This window comes from Eucalyptus grandis, chromosome 9 (assembly GCF_016545825.1).
Source record: "Eucalyptus grandis isolate ANBG69807.140 chromosome 9, ASM1654582v1, whole genome shotgun sequence".
NCBI lineage: Eukaryota > Viridiplantae > Streptophyta > Magnoliopsida > Myrtales > Myrtaceae > Eucalyptus > Eucalyptus grandis.
This window is the reverse complement of record NC_052620.1, coordinates 28,577,289-28,594,317: the sequence shown is the minus strand read 5'-3', so window position 1 is coordinate 28,594,317 and position 17,029 is coordinate 28,577,289. Positions and strand designations below refer to the sequence as shown.

The 17,029-nt window shown below is 39.6% G+C and overlaps 2 protein-coding genes across 5 annotated transcripts; one reads left to right on the top strand and one right to left on the bottom strand.

The window, feature by feature from the left end:
* The first annotated feature begins 4,367 nt into the window (after positions 1-4,367).
* On the top strand, positions 4,368-15,371 carry LOC104419126 (ABC transporter I family member 11, chloroplastic). Of its 4 annotated transcripts, none has more exons than XR_001981511.2 (12): positions 4,368-4,518; positions 4,663-4,720; positions 6,021-6,100; positions 6,219-6,270; positions 6,350-6,483; positions 6,980-7,094; positions 7,239-7,325; positions 7,487-7,535; positions 8,427-8,511; positions 8,920-9,044; positions 11,318-11,594; positions 14,928-15,371. XR_001981511.2 is itself a non-coding variant. In XM_010030678.3 (11 exons), exons 1-10 carry the CDS (start codon positions 4,427-4,429, stop codon positions 8,996-8,998), a joined length of 831 nt encoding a protein of 276 aa, XP_010028980.1. In that variant the 5' UTR covers positions 4,368-4,426; the 3' UTR covers positions 8,999-9,044; positions 11,318-15,337. The 4 variants fall into 4 exon arrangements, 1 of the variants encoding a protein (XP_010028980.1); XR_001981510.2 differs by having other exon boundaries at positions 14,862-15,371; XR_005546582.1 differs by having other exon boundaries at positions 12,080-15,337.
* Positions 10,599-13,521, bottom strand: LOC104419127 (protein LAZY 1). Its single transcript, XM_010030680.3, has 5 exons — positions 13,389-13,521; positions 13,244-13,310; positions 12,054-12,793; positions 11,295-11,568; positions 10,599-10,764 (listed from the first exon to the last, which is right to left on the bottom strand). Exons 1-5 carry the CDS (start codon positions 13,392-13,394, stop codon positions 10,745-10,747), a joined length of 1,107 nt encoding a protein of 368 aa, XP_010028982.1. The 5' UTR covers positions 13,395-13,521; the 3' UTR covers positions 10,599-10,744.
* Positions 15,372-17,029: the final 1,658 nt, after the last annotated feature.

Below are 17,029 nucleotides of genomic sequence, written 5' to 3'. Positions count from 1 at the left end.
ATCTTGTGTAATGCCAATGTTGCATGTACTAAAGACCACGTCACGACACATAGTACATTCATTCAATGCCTTAATTGCGGCATCTAACTTTCCATGTGAAAGATGTCTTTGCAAGTATAGTGCTAGTAGACGGGTTTTGTTTCCCTCCCATGACATGCATCACCATCGTTTTTTTTTTGCATCTGATTCCAAAACTCGAATTCACATCAAAACGATTGGAGAGAAATGGTACAACGAACCCAAAATATATTAAAATAAACCAGCTGCGCCCATTGATTAGTCCCATACGTGAATGCTCTTTTACAACCGTCGAAAGTATTTTAGTATATGCCTTAGATTCACTAAAAAATTGCTGCGTTTAGGACAAGTTAGTTGATTACGGTAGGTTGAAGTCAGTGTGGCATTGAAGAATGGCAGGGGCCTCGAGGAAAGTACCAAGAACCATTTTGTATTAGCGTGGAGACTGAGTCTCGTGGTCCTCCCTCCCCTGTTCTTGTCCAGTTGATTCATGGGAGAGGCTTGGGTCTTATTTTATGCGTTGACCTCTTGACTGTTTTGGATGTAGCACCAAAGACAATGCATTTTGCTTTCTTCCTTAGTGCAAAATTACTAAAAAAATTAAATTATTTACCCTAAATTTTTTTCAATAATACTGAAAATCCCAAACTTGTATTAATTTGCTTGCATGAATGCTAGAAATCAAAAAGTATTGACACGACGCACATGGAGTAAAATAAAATGACATTGATTTAGTTTAAATATTATTTAATAAAAGCTTGACAGAGGGTGAATATGTCATATAAATATAAAATTTAGATTTTTCATGTTATAAAAGGAAGTTCAGACGAATCTCTGTGTTAGGTGGTCGACTGTCGACGATCAATAGCCTAGGTAGTCGGCGAAGTTGATAGCCTGGCATGCCACGGTGGTCGGCGCTCTTGATAGCCTAGCCGATGGAGTCCTGGGTACCAAAAAAAAAAAGGAAGTTCTGACGAAGACGCCATGGTGATTATAATTTAAATTTGTTTTTTTCGTGACTTTGCTCTTTTGCCTATTTTGGGAGTCTTTCTTGTGGTTTTGAATTTGCTGAAGTAACACAAAACTCTATTTGGGCCGGCACGCTTGCGTGCACGCACCCATGACACGTTAGCGCAAAAGTAGAGGGAGAAAGATTTGAGATGAATGAGGGGATAAGAGTGCTCTGAGAGAGAGAGAGAGAGAGAGAGAGAGAGAGAGAGAGAGAGTTTTTTTTTTTTTTGGCTAAAAAGAGGGGGATAGAGAGAGGTTGCAGCGAAAGCAAAATGATCCCCTGCCCCCACCGAAAATTCACAATGATCTGCGACCGCAGTGATAGGAGAGACTCGGCGGAAGACAATAAATGATTGCAGTTGGCGACCCATGAAATCACATGCCCGTAATTGAAGTCGGTCGAACATCGTTTCCAGCTTTTTCCGATAAATGAAGAGAGCAAGGGAACCATCGTGGGCTTATGCTTTATGATTGCAATATATTTCGTTTGGAGAGATTTTCTGATTACTGATTACTGACATCTCTCGACATGTTGTAGAGACAAATTTGCTAAGCTTGCCAACTGTGAACAGTATCGATTATGATAAGTACCAATTTTTTTCGCTGGCGTTGATCACTCTTCATTGGCTTCATTGCTTATGAAGTAATGAAGTATTGAGGGTGGAGAATGATAATGGTGGCAAGAGGGCCCGCATAATTTTAGGCTTCTGACAGGCTTCTAACATAGAGAAGGGGAGAAAAAGGGAGTGGCCCACGCATCAATGAAAGGGAGGGCGATACTAAGCCGACACGATGAGGACGTCAAAACTGGAAGGATCTACAGCATCCCAAACTCTTGCTTTAACTGGAAATCATATTGAAGGATTTATAAAGTAAAGACCTGTCGTGAAAAATGATCACCATCTTGTATGATTACTCAGACGATGTCTTATGAGTACAAAATGAATTGAATTATTACACTCTTGAGATGGAAAACCGGCCAAAATAAAATATGAAAACAAAACACGACAACCTAAAATCCATGTCGCACCCTCCTCATGCACAAAGTCCAACTGGGGAGAACGTGTATCTCGACTAATCACAGCACCACGTGAAAGGGAAGTAAGTTTTCGTTTGATGAAACGTGATTATCAACGTGCATTAAGTGAGGGAGGTACTCCTAATATATAAAGGTGACTTGATCATAACTAAAGTCGTAAAAGGTTGACTTACTATAACATGGGCCGACACACGCAGCGATGGATTCACCGAATCTGGCCATGTAGTTCTTTAATACGAATATAGAAGCCCGAATTATTTACTCGTATTTTGACAATTAAGGAACCAACACCTACTTCTCTCGAAGCGAGGGCGCATGCGCACGTAACAGCGATGTTCTCAAAGCTTATGGACGAGGAATCAGGAATTTCAGCCGGTCAGAACTCTGGCCAAAGATTCCCTTTCCTTCCCTTCCCCATCGCTAGGAAAATAGCTCGTTTCGTCGATTCGTTCTGGTAGTTGAGAAGCTGTTCGTGTGAACGAATATCCGAGCCGCGTAATCCACGTTTCTCACGGGTCAATGAAGCGTGAAGCGTTCACTGCACGACTCACGAACTGAACTCAACTACCGTCCTCGGATGGTGATCAATTTGGTCGCGTCGGGAACAGAGCATCTCCCCTCGCTGGACTTGTTTGACCCTGTAACGAAGTCTCTGCAGTTCGTGGCGGACTGTTTTTCTTCGTCTTTTCTTATGGTCGTTCTACCCGCTTTTCACATCGACCGACCGATGACCATCCTCGTATTTCAAAGCCAACCTGGTAGTTTCGCGAATCCTTACGGGCAAAGAGGAGGAAGATGCACTGGCGAAGCACGGAGCTGGGCTGTGTTGACGGTGGCTTGACGGCCCAAGTCGTTGGGCGGCCCGGAATTTCAGGCCCGGATTTGACATTGCCGGCAAATGCCTAGAGTGCTGATCCAAATGGGTCGGGTTTCTCTCGGATTCCTGAAACGACGCCTTGGGCTGATGTCACGGGGCCGTTTGGTTTGCTGGATTCGATCAAGCCAAGATTTTTTTTTTCTTTTTTGGTTGGAAAAAAGCTTTCCTTCATTCATTCATTCATAAAACAAGCTCTACTATAGCTAGACAAGTAAATTTATGAACACAAAATATTCCTAAGAGGTTGAGGGGGCAAAGACAATGAATTGATGGGGGAGTTTTCTTTCAGTGAGTCTTAATGATCCAATCAGTGGCTTGATTTGCCTTTCGGGGATTATAATTATAACGACCTCCACCTTATCAACTTGGGTTAATAAGTCTCAGCTCTCTTCAATGATGTCCCTAATAGCCCAAGGGCTTGCTTCTCAGCCCAACAAGCAATCCATAACAGAGGTACAGTCGCTAGACATTATGAAGGGCAAATCTCTTCAGATTCTTTTAGCAAGTATTCCTCAGTTTGATGAAACCATGCAAAATTTTCAGCTCCATTAAGAATGGAGATTTGGAGAGATACCGAGACCGTATCAGGTTTTGGCTACCCACTATTTACTAGGAACTCATTAAATTGTTTAGAAAGAGCATTAGTTTCATTGAGAAAATCAAACTCTATCTCTATAACATGTTGACATCAAAATAAGTTGAGATCATATGGAACCATCAAAGACGAAAATAGTCTTCTTGTCTCCTTTTTTCCCTCGTATCACTTATTTAAAAAGACACGTCACGGTTTGCTAAAATCAAGTTGCCATAACCTTGTGAAGTATATGTAGGCACTTTGTCAAAAAATTATATAATTATGTGCTCGAGCTTAAGTCTATTCCATCATAGTTTGACATTAATAACGATACAAAAGTATCATACTAAAGTAATACATATGCTAGTTCCAATTACGAGGCATTTGGTTTCACTAACATTAGATAAAACGTCAAGTGTAAATATATTTTACCTTTTATATATTACTTAATTTAAATTTTCGAACTTTCTCATATTCGACTTTTCTTAAATTTAAAATTCTCGAAACTTCTCACAGCTCTAGCTTGTTAGACACATAAAATTGCACGGAGCTTTTTCTTATAGTTTTTTGAAGTCAATGCCGTAAGCTGCAAAGGAGACACCTTTTTCTTATCCCTAAAACAGGCCGGCATTTTGTCTAGGTGGCTTTTATCCTTAAAAACGAAAACGTAGAGAGAACCATTTTCTCTAATGCCTTAGCCTTTTGACCGGGTTTATCAAAAAGTGAAAAATCAAAACCGTTGGCATTCGGGATCTGTTGAACGGCTGAGATGTATTTCTCCAAGGATGAAGTTTTCATCAAGGCACGGGCGTCGACAGTCACCCCGAAAATTACACTGCCTTCTTCCGGTAAAGTTCATTTCGACAGGAAATTCTCGAGTGCGAGAAGGAGAGAGGAGAGCTTGGCCATGGCGAGCTCCGCGTTCGCGTCTCCTTGGTCGCTCCGGTCGCCGAAGCTCCAAGGCCAGGCGTCGCCGACGGCAGCGAAGTCAAGCACCAGGCATGGCACTTCTCCGTTCATTTCTCCGTGAACCAACACTTGTCCCCCTATTTGCTTAGCGGCAGAGTTCTCAATCGCTCACGTCAATGGCCGGAGCTCGTAAATTTCTGACGGAATTTTCCTTGCGTCGATGTCTTTGAGCAGATTACGATTCCGCGGCGGTGGATTACGCAGAATTCGCTGCGATCATTCCTGCTTCGAAGTAAGCATTTGTTCGTCAATCAGCTTTGGTTTCGGTGTATGCTCTGCGTTGTGAACTGTCCTTATGTACTGTACCTTCAATGCGATCGTTTCTTCGCTGAAGTATTGTCGTGCAACTCTTTTAGTCGGCTTCCATTTGGTCGTGCTTTTATTGTATTCCGTGAGTTTCGGTATCGCGGAACCACTCAGGGTTGTAGCATTTGAATGTTTGGTCGCTCTCGTTGGATTCATTCGGCCTCTGTTAGAATCAAAGTTCAGTGGTACTGACATATTCGCAGATGAACTAACGAGCATTCTATTAGACAATGGCGAAGTGTTGAAGGAGGAAAAGATGTAATCTGTGATTGAAATGGTGGTACTTGCCGAATGATAAACTCCAAAATTGAACGATTCTTAATGTTTTGGAAGGCTAAGGGCTAGCCATGTTTTCTGGATTCTTGCTCACGTTGCCATGTCCATTTGAAATGGAAGGGGTCTGTCGAAACCTACAAGATTGTCTACGACTATCGTTCCCCGTCGTGAAGGGCTTTGTGCTTCTCCTGATTGGCCTGTTTGATTGATTTGAAAAAGGGAGAGAATGAGAGTTTTCTATTAACCTTGATGAATGGCAAAGGGATAAACAATAAGTTGACTTACAAATCACTTAGAGGAATGTATGCTTAGGTATTGACCATATCTCACAAAGAATTTCTTCAAGTAGATCCAAGAGTACAATTCGATGCCTTTTGGTGCTGTTCTAGGTGCTATTGATGCCTTGACATGCCTGGATTCTAACCTAAGTGTTCCCAGACCTCATTGGGCGAGGACTTATCATCGATTGTAGTTGCTTACTATGTTCCAGGAAAGTTTCACAATAGTTGCTTTATTTTCTCAAGAATTTAGGAAGGTTTTAGAAACACTTTGTAATATTTTCACCATTAAGAGGATTCCTAGCTGAATAAGGTTTGCCATCCATGCCAATTGTCCGTATACATCATTCTTAGATTCCTTCATCGATCTTTCATTAAAACAAAGAAAAGGGGAAAGTGAAAGATTCTTCTTTACAATGTGGTGCTATGACTTACTAATTCACATCTAGCATGAGAGTTTTTGTCTGTAATGCATCCATTTTTAGCTTTCATTTATCCAAAAGATGTTGCAAATAGACTTTATTTAATCTACATTTTTCAACTTTTGTTTCATATGGTGTGGCATTTTTTTTCTGGAATTGATCGAATTAGTAGCATCTATGCGTTTCTAGAATTAAACAATTAGAACTGTAGAGGAATGAAAATCTAAAGCTTTATTTTTTGTATTTGAAGGTTAAAAGTGTTGGCTACCATCCTCCGGGGACCCAGTTCAACCTTCTCAAAGATGTTAGTTTTTCCCTCCCCGAGAAAAGGTGTGTCTGCTCTCATTTTCAGGTTTACTCAAAGCATCTCAAACTTTCTGAGCATATTTGTAGTACTTTGAACCATCTAGGCTTTCATTCATGGTATGACTTAATTTGTTTCATGCAGTTTTGGCTTGATTTTTGGTCAGAGTGGAAGTGGAAAGACTACTCTATTGCAGGTCAGCAACATCAGTTAGGAAGCTTACTGCAGTGTTGTCAATCATCAAATATGTCAATTTCCTTGTGGCTCTTTCTCAGCTTCTTGCAGGACTCAACAAACCAACTTCCGGTTCTATCATCATTCAAAGATACGGCGACAGCGGTGAACATAAAGGACCTCCTGAACATTTGTCTCCAGAGAAAGTTGGCATTGTCTTTCAATTTCCTGAGAGGTACCGAGCATCACTTGATATAACCAAAAGAAAAGTTGATTTCCGAGTCGACTGTGCTATGATTACCGAAGCCAGATTTTTTGGCCTATGGAATGCTACAAGATATAAAATTCTGGCTTGGCCATTTTTCTTCCTTTCCTTTTTGTAATCACGCTAGTCGAATTCAGTAAGCATGTATTGGAAAATTGTGATTTATGCATTTAGATAACTTTCCGCTTACTTTGTCATGACCAATGATATTCTCCATTCTTTCGTTTTTCCATTTCTCTCAGCTATTTGTCTCATTCCGTATCAAAAGATTTGCTAAATGCCCCATCTTTCGGAAAGATTATAAATTACAGTAACCGCAAGTTTGATTTGTTGTGCATTAGTAATATGCATAATCAACTTCTGGGTGCATGACCTACCAGATCAAGTTCTTGCTGACTGAGCAATTTGAGTTGTCATTACCGCAATTTGCCTTTTGGATTTGTCAATTTGTTAATCTGTGATATAGGTACTTCATTGCCGACAATGTGCTAGATGAAATTACATTTGGATGGCCAAGGCAAAAAGTTAGCACTCAGTCGAAGAAGCAACTTGCTTTCAAACTTCAAAGAGCTTTCAATTGGGTATTTCTTCTTTGACATGTAATAGAATCTTCTTTTGCTATCACCGGTTTCTTGGTACCTATTGCTTTTTGCAATATCTTTTTACATTAGTTAATCTTGCTCTTTAAGATGGAACTTAGTCTCTACTATGGTCATAAAATCTAGGTTGGATTGGACAGAATTTCCTTAGACAAGGATCCTCACTCGCTGAGCGGTGGCTACAAACGCCGACTTGCTTTGGCAATCCAATTGGTAACTACATTTATGATTACACTTTATAAACTCAGGATGCTACCAGTGCGGCAATTCACACTAATGCTCTAAAATTAAGAAATTTGTTCTTATGTTTCATGGACTAACGTATGCCCATGTCTTTCCATTTACTGAGAGCGCCCATTGGCTTCTATTTACAGGTTGAAGTTCCAGATTTGTTGATATTGGATGAACCTCTGGCTGGTCTTGGTATGAAGATCTTTTTGCCATGTTATTTTTATTTGATTAGTAGCCTCACACTTGGAGGTCTATGGTTCACAATGATAAGATCACTTCGGCCATTGACCAGCATATATTAACTTGATTCACCCATTCTTAATAATTTCTGATGTTTTCGCTCCTATTTGGCTTGGGATGCCTATTATGCTTCTTTGTGAATCAAGCCCCGAGACTCAAGAAAACTGCTAATCTACTTTGCATTAACTTCATCAATGCTCTACATAGAGGAATATGAGATTGTAGTCTCCGTCTGTGGCTTTGAAGAAGTATTTTGATATTCTATTTTTAAAGCAGATAGATCTGTTATTTGTTATAGTAAGTTTTTTGTTTAGGTCTGACCTCTGAATTCAAGACCTCTTGTTAACCTTTATCCCACCCTGACAATGGGCCTCCTGTCAAATGGCAATAGACTGGAATTAGGGCATCCTTCTAAGAAAAAGCAAAGAAAAGGATAAACCTAGGAAAGTAGAGTCTCCACACACGTTGGCTGTCTTTTTTCATCCAAAGAAGTCGCCTTTTATGCCCTATAAGGTGTGTACTGTATATGTGCTAGAGAAACTATCTAATGCACAAGAAGTTATATTGGTGCTAGAATTTATTGGTCATCTTTCTTTAACTACCAATTCCTTGGAATTTTTGTTCATCTATAATGGTTCCTAATTATGCTAAGGTTGTTCCTATTTTGCTGCATCATATAGATTTAGATTCTTACTTGGGGCAATTGTGTTAATTCTCCTGTTGGTTCTTTCCTTCATTTCTTCCCTTCTCTCCGGGGAAAATGTAACTGAATATCATTTCAAGTCACTTTGATCTGATTTCCTATTCCCTATTTGACTTACTTGATACTATCTTGACAATTAGATTGGAAAGCACGCACAGATGTCGTGAAGCTTTTAAAGCATCTGAAAAGAGAAGTAACAATACTCGTTGTCAGCCATGACTTGAGGTGAGTAATCCTTTTAGATCCATCGTATGAGTAGAGTCATTGTTGCTCGATATGCTTTTCTGGTCAATGGTTAAAAGTTTTAGTGAGAAAATCTGAAAGACATTTTTGCTATTGCATTATGGCTGAAAAATTCATGGGATTTCTTGCGAGTATTAGGTTTTATGGACAAGGGAGTCTTCTTATCTTGCGATGTTGACAAATCTTTTGTCTCCCAATGTTTTTGTTAGGCGGTTGTTGGGAGGAAGAGGAATGTGCCGTCTTGTAATTGATTTACTCATTCTAGACACATCAGCCACCTATTTCAATTAACGTTATTCAGATATAAATGCCATAACCGTTGCTTCTCTTGCTTGTCTGTGGATAACATGGATTGTGCTATATTCATGAATTCTCCTGGTGTGATTTCAGGGAATTAGCTTCTTTGGTGGATCGATCTTGGAGAATGGAAATGGGAGGAACTTTGAGGGAAGATTCGCTGCCTTTCTAGAGACGCCATAAATTGTCATCTAAGTCACCAGCATTATTTCTATCATGTAAGTTTCAGCAATTGGTTCTCTCTTTACTTTTGTTTGATTACAACCTTTACTATGTTATATTTAATGCCAATAAAGGCATTTTTATTAATTTACATCTGGAGCAAGCTAATACATCTGAGGGGGATACTGAAGGAAGAGCAATTATTGTTAGAGGACCTATGAATTTGCCACCAAACTCACTAGCAGTTGGTATAAATCGGAAACTGCACGCTCAAGATTTTTTGGCCCCAGTGATTGGAGTTTAGGACAAGTTTGATTGTACTCTCCTGTTTTGTTGCATACATTTCATTTGTCAAATGAGATTCTGATTTTCTTGCTCTTGTTTAGCAACAAAAGCTAACCTTCTTGGACTTTGACTTACCTTTAAAAAATGCAACACATTTAAGTGGATGTCTAGGTTGTGGGAAAAGGAATAATTGAGTTCCAAGCATCCATGCTGCAACATAAGAGAAGGCACTGGCTACAGGATCCACCTTGATGACTTTCAAACATGAACTATGATATATAATCCAATAGTAGAAGACCTGTATGATGCATGGGTTCTTATGTTTTTGAACTTATTTGAAGGTATTCGTAAAATATATATGATATCCAGTGTTGTCTCTAAGAATCCTCTTAAAACGAACTGTTCTTATAAATATTATTTTAGCATACTTTTTCAGCTTTGTTTGCGCTTGTGATTGATTTAATAACTACCAGTTTTTGTTTGGTGATTGTTTGGGAGGAAAAGGAAAGTGCCATCTTGAAATATACACATATATATAATTCTTTGTACACATTTATTTTATTTGTGTAATACTTGAAAGAATATATAATTTGCATAATTGAGAGTGCAATTAAGCGTCATTATAAGGGTAGTGGAATAATCTAGAGTTACTGTTTAAATGAGTTAAAGGTATAAGTTGAAGAATATGGACTCTTGTCGTCACATCGTGCACTGGCAACCTTATGAGCACAATATGCAACTGAATATTGCTTGTTATGAAAATAACGTACATACACCTAGATGTTTCCCAACTTTAGTCGCATTATATTATCTGAATTAATTAATTCTATACCTACAACTTTACAAATCATTTGTTTCGTTATTTTCATGGTAAAGGTTATGAGGAATGAATCAAAATTCTTTTTGTTTCAAGTAATGTGATTTAGGCTTTAATTTGTGAGAATAGCAGAGCCAGCAGAGCTGACTCTTGTGGCTGTGCAACACATTGCTCAACATGGACAATTAGTTCTACCCATTTTTCTATTTTCCTACTGGATATGTTAGTGAACCAAGGATTATTTGGAAGATGGAACTTGCTGAATTCAGGCTTATACTCTCTACCCCTTCTTACCCTGAAAAAGCAGATAACTATATTTCGGCTAACCTAGCCTCCTCCGTAGAAAGTTGAGCACTCCATGTTTTAGACTTCACTATACAGTTTATAAGTCCAGTGGAGGGTGTTATATGTTTTGTATCTTTCTTCTGGACTTATTGGACTTATTTGGGAATTGGAGCATACAGATTCCAGCTTATGTGACTACTTGAGAAAGTTCGAGCACTACTCGTTACAGATAATTTCTTACATTCAGAGATGATGGATAAGTCCCTTACACTTTATTTAAGATCAGTCTCACTCATAAGCATGTAAGACAAAAACCACAATCACATAAACTAACAGCATTACCACAAATATCCAGTAATATTCTCTTAGCTAGAGCTCCAACACCAGATCTGCAGCAGGAAAGTCACATAACAGTGAGATAAATGTTAGCAGACTAGATCACCCTACAGCCTGCCATTAAGTCAAATAAATGAGTCAAATTGCTTCTTAGGGCATGCCTTGTTCGTGTGTATAAACTTGCATATGTGCTTGCTTGTTTGCACAGGTGCTATCAAGCATGTTTCATCATCCTACTACCCCCCAGTGACTTGCAGTTTTCTGGTACTTATTTGTTATTAATAAGGACTTTCTCATGATCAGCGACCCTATTTCTTTGGTCTCAGTTTCATTGGGAATACTTTTCATAATATAGCACCAACAGGAAAATAGCTTGACAGCTAGCACATTTAGTGAATGTAACTTTCCAAGTGTGGCATATTTCACAATGGAATTGTTAGAATGGTTACTTATCGAGTCTCGATCAGATTTATGGTGATGAAGTAGTTTGATTAGTGTTTGCAAGTTGAATGTTGCTTGAATTTCAGAATGAATGCAGCTTCATCAAGTTAGTCAGTGAAGTGGCACATATATGCAAACTTACAGTCTGCATCTGTTTTGATCCAGTGCTCCCTGCAGTCATCTGAGGTGGCCGTAGCAATCTCAGGAGGTCGGAGTTTTAAGCTGGCCTTCTCTCCTTCCGTTGACATTAAGCCCTGAGCAGAACTTATGTTGGCTTTGTCCTGGTCTATCAAATCCTTGTGGCTGCAGCTATTATCATTAAAGGCTTTCTTGCTTTTGTACGCCTTACACTTGTTCATTTCTGCTGTATCCATAGCATTCTCTGGATGGATCTTTCTACGGAACATTTGAAGGACCTGCATGGAACAAAGGCAAAGTTCCTGTAAGTACCGTCTGCCTCTTCTTCATTTACATGCAATCAGCAAACATGTAGATGGTGATGGTGTCTAGCATCTACACTGTCTATGCTCCATGAGCATTCCTGAACAATTAAGTACTATTGAAAGAGAAAGTATTGCTCATGTTACTTATCACTCCCTGGTAATTAGAGTTTGTGATTTTGTCACTCCTGAACTTCAATCATATAAAAGCTGGATGCTGCCATTTGCATGGCATAAGACACTTAGATTGCTCTGTTCTTGTTATTGTGGACTTTGATATGACTAACCTCAGAGTTTCGCCAGAATCAACACATCTGGCACTCTTTGTCAAGATATATTTGATCAAGAGACTGAAAAAAGTTGGCAGACACCTCTGACTGTCAAAGTAAAATTTTGGATGAAAGTTCCTGAATACTTATATGTGGATATGCTATTTTGAGTGTCCAATATGAATGACTGACCTTATGGAATTTTTTCTTGGGCAAAGATGATTCAGTGGCATCTCCTCCAGTGGAATGACTTGGGGGTCTTGAAGAAGCACACAGCTTTTTGAGAAACTTCTTCATAATATGTTTGGAAGATTTATGTATTGGCTCGACTAGTTTAGCTCCCATCTCAGATTTCTTTGAACAATCTCCACCTGTTTTCCTTGTTTCTTGAAACAGCTGCAAAAGGGATGCCTTTTGTTTCTTCATCTCTATCTTTGTTTCTGGCAATTCGACTGAAGAGCCGAACAGATATCCCTGTAGTGGAAAAACCACTGTATCTGCAGGTCCTTCATCTTCAACTGCCTCCATTTGCGGGCTGTCGAGTGTTATGGTGCTGGCATAACTATTCCTTGATGATCCCTTGTGCCCTTCCTCTTGAGATTCAGCCTCAAGAAACTTCTCTAGTTCATTATTTATAACCTTCAAATCATCCTCTGTTACTTCTACTGCTTCTTTGGTCATGTTGTCCAAAGTCACAGCAAATGTTGGCGTGGCAGGCTCACTGGGAGCTGCTTCTGAACCCAGAAATCCTATGGCAAGAAAGCCATGGAAAAGTTCAGTGGAAGTTTCTGGTTCAAGAGAGATGGAATTTCCATATTCCTCTGCTGGGCTCTCTGATGATTTGGGAGCATATCTGGAGCTGAAGTTTGGCATTGTGAATAAGTCTTTCTCATCGTGCGGTTGTTGTGCGGAAAGACAGGTGCAGTAGCTCCCTGAATAATAAGTTCAATGAGAAACATATACTCTAGCTGCAGCAGAGGCAAAAGATAAGGAAGAAAGGGAAATGCTTTGAGACTGATTTCTCTATTAACAACTAATGTTTCAGTCTTGGTAGTTGTAGTTGAAAGGGCATCTCGTTACAGCATTGACATGGTCATGCTCTGCATATAATTTAATTTAAGTATCTATTGCAGTAGTGTGGGCAACTTATAGAAGCTGCTCATATAAGCCTTGTGATGTGAAAAGTTGGCCTGGCCAGTTTTGGCGGGAGGGAGAGGGAGAGAGAGAGAGACTTAGGCTGTTCAGTTATCCTATATTTGCTTGCATTAGGCTGTCCATTGAAGGAAACGTTGAGTTGGTCGAGCCGACAGCATTTGTATCATGGTTATTGTTGTTCTGACATATCTATTTCAAGTAAAACAAAAATCAGGAACTGAGAATACCGATGGCGAAATCTCTGAATGTCTCGATGCTATTTTGCCGTAACTTTTGGTGCATCCAACCTAGTAACTGCCACAATGACAATGAAAACAAGACTTTAGCATAGCTGACACTGAAGTATTAGAACTTGGTAGAGTGTGGACGTACCTTCATTATTGTCTCTTGGGAGAACCTGCTATCAGATATTTTTGGTTGTCTGCATAGACATGAATGAAGATGAACTTTGATCTTTGAAAGGGATCGAGAGCCTATAAAGGAAAGGTCAGGAAGGGGGAGTTTCTTAAGCTGACAGGTGTAGAGTTGAAGTAGTTGCTTGGAAGGTGTGATATATGCACAAAGAAGAGAGAAGCATATACTAGAGTACAAAATTGCGGTTGGCTTTTCTTTGTCTAGATCAAATCAACAGGACAAGTTGGTGAGCATATTGAAGAACAGTGAAGTATTCAAGTTGTGCAGACACAGATGCTTGTACTGGGTTATTCAGATGCATGAACATGCAAGAATTTACTTTGATTACCTTTATATTAACTTGTATAAAAGCCAATGCAATTTGCTTGATGAGGTTGCACAGCCATATGATAGAAAACAAATGTGTCTGCAGATGGACACATGATGAGCTGGATGGATATATGTACAGACCAGTGCTGTCATTCTCGTCTCTAAATTCTATACATGTACAACCCTGCATGCAACACAGTTTTCCTTCAAGTTTTAGTCCATTAAGTATAGTGAGGGATATATTTGTTGAACATGTCACTTTGCAAGATTTTGATTAAGAGGAAATATTTGTTATTAAATACCTTAAAGCAAAGGATGGATTTTCTTTTGTACTTCCTGCTATTAGAAAAAAAATTATTTCTTCCCGCATCCTTGTCAACCAGTTCCATTGCGACTGCCCCCTGCTAATATGTGACAATGTAGACTCAGTTTTGCTGCTTCTAGAAAAAGCTCTGTTTTTTTCTTCCTTGGTTTTTTGTGGAACTCTTGTCCACATGGCATCCTTCTGAAATTTTTTGCTTGGTGATGGCATGCTTCTAATTGCTTCAGTTGATGGATAAGTTTATGAATCCTGTGCAAATTTTAAGAGTCTCTACCATAAGAACTACATAGAGCTACATGGAATCTGATCCAGAGACAGATTTATTTAGCTACAATTTATTTCATGTCAATCTGATTGCTAATTTTTTTAATTTCATCTCGAATAAATCATGTTTCGAAGTGACAATTGGTCCTGTAAAGAACCATAGATCTTTTCTGTTTTCGTTGTGATTTATTTGCATTTTTGTGACGAGTGGTTCCTGCAGACTTTGAAGTGGAATCCTAGCTTCTGCGTTGATATACTTTCTACAGTATTTAGCCGTTATTCTTCAATGCATTTTCCTTCTACTGAGTTGCTAGCCTTCATAGCATGTGTCCCACTGTTTCTAAGTCTTGGTCCATATCTTTACATCAGAAATCCTCGTGACAAATTTTAGTTGACTGTCTTTTTTATTTTGATGCAAGTCGAACACTTTCAGACAGGCCTCATTTTTCATCCCTTCAATTGAAATTCTGAAGTTCTACTTTGCTTAATGATAGTGCTGCAATAATTACTTTGGCTGTAACGTCTGACACTTCTAGGAAATTGTATGTCTATTGGAGGAATGATGTTGACACTACTACATACTCTGTACGCATTATGAACAGCAACTTCGATTGAGTGGCCCTAAGGGTCTCTGCCTTCATTCTCTGGAAGCATCTGTGGAGTAGGGATCCGAGAGGTAGCTGTTGCGAACCTGGGGACAAAAGCCACGTTAGAAGCTCTCAAGTAGCCTTATCAAAAGTAGGATTATTTCGGAGGCAGCCGAGGCATCAGGAAGAAGGTGGAAAGTGTCCGACAGAAACTACTGCTCTTAGTTCTATTTCATATCACCAGTTCCATTATAATGGTCTAATCAACACAACCTAATCACGGAAAGTGAGGCATGTAACGGAATATCTTTGCCTTAACCGATCAACATGCTAATGACCGGATTTTGTATTGACTGATTTGATTCACGTAGATTCATTCTTCATGATGTTTTGTGAAGAATGACAAGCATGATGCGTGCTAAAGCTATTAGACTTATAATTTTTGGTGGTAATTGCTTATGCATTGCTAGTCTCTTCATTTTGCAAAGTCTCTGGGGGCTAAAACTGTTCTTAAGCTTACTAGATGAAGAACAGGAGTTGGTTAAGTCGAGCAGAGACCGAGTCTTTTTTCTTTTTTTTTTAATGTTTATTTAACCGTCAGTCGAGCTTGAAGAGAATTTCAGCTAACTTTTATGTTGCTCCGAGGTTAAATACCAAGCGAATCCTCGGATTTGCCGCCTCGCACGCTTGCTGTTTGGCCAAGGCCACATGCTCGAAATATCTCCAATGTTTCAACGATAGAAAAAACATTAGCTTGCCGGTAATATAGAGTAGTAAGACCACCGTTATTAAGTACCATGGTCCGATTCGAGACATGATCGGCCAAATTGCATCAGCACGAGGCTTAGCTGTTCTCGGTTTAGTAGTGGTCGTTGAGGGATCTTGATTTGAGGCTAGCCAACAAGCCGCTTCGGAACGCAATCAGTGTCCACTTTTAGATGAGAAAGCCCACCCACTCTCGCTCGCTCGCTCAAACAGTCAACACATCCAAATCGAAGCGTGCAAAAGCGCGCGTCAATCCCGCGTGATCATGTCGGGGCCCGACCTTTAATCCATTTGGCATTTTGGACAGCGACCCATGTGAGAATCCACGTGCATATTTCCAAAAATAGGGCGATCCGATGGAATCTCATTGGCACGACGGTCTAAATCTGGTGTCAAATTGGGAACACGTCCTTGGGTTGCGGATCTCATCGATTGCTTTGGTCTCGCGTTACATGTGTCAATCACGTTCCATCGATACATGCTGGTCATGTGCGGGTCGACATGGGTTCGAGGTTTCTGGCGTCACTAGAAGAAAGCAGTCGCAATCATTGTACCTACGAGAGAAGAAAGTGAAAAAGGAAAAGCAAAGGGTCTTGGCGAAGGGGTCTTATCGCATGCATAGCAATGTATAATGAGAGAAACGCCGTTGGTTTTCGGTGAATGAACTACGAAAATCTTCCTCTTAGATTGTGTTGTGATTCTGAAGAGTACGATCGAGGGTTTCTCCAGTTCTCTTGAAATGTCAAAGAATGTGATAAGAACGCCCGAGATTTGTAGTTTACCTAATGGAAAAAAGTTCATAAAGCTGAAATCCAAATGAAATCCACCTATGTTCCCAGGGCAAAGCTAAGTTTACAACTAGCCCTAGAAGTGGGCGGATGGATCGCTACCGTAGCTAGTCCCATCAGAGGTTGTTAAAAGAGGAAATGACACAGCCAATTGTTTCTCAATTAAGTAACCTAACTATTTTTTGTGTTCAATCAAGCACTGAACTTTTCAAAATCAACTCAATATCGTGTTCTCATCAAAAAGATTGGCCACGTTTATGTAATCAGTTTTTCAGTTTTTCGCTGACATGACTTGCTTACTTAATAAATATATACATAACGAGTGACGTGGCTCGCTTATTTAACGAAGATCTGTCAACTCACTTTAAAAGGAATGAATAATTCCTCTTATTTTATGTTTTTTCTTTTCTCTTATTCTTTTTCGCTTTTCTTTTTTTCATCTTTCTCTTTAGTCTTCTTCCTTCGTTTGCACCAGGCTGGCGGGTCCTTTGCTGCCGTCACCAATGTCGATTTCTCTTCGACCATGCTCGACTATATTTGTGATGGAGTCCAGTCGCCAAAGGC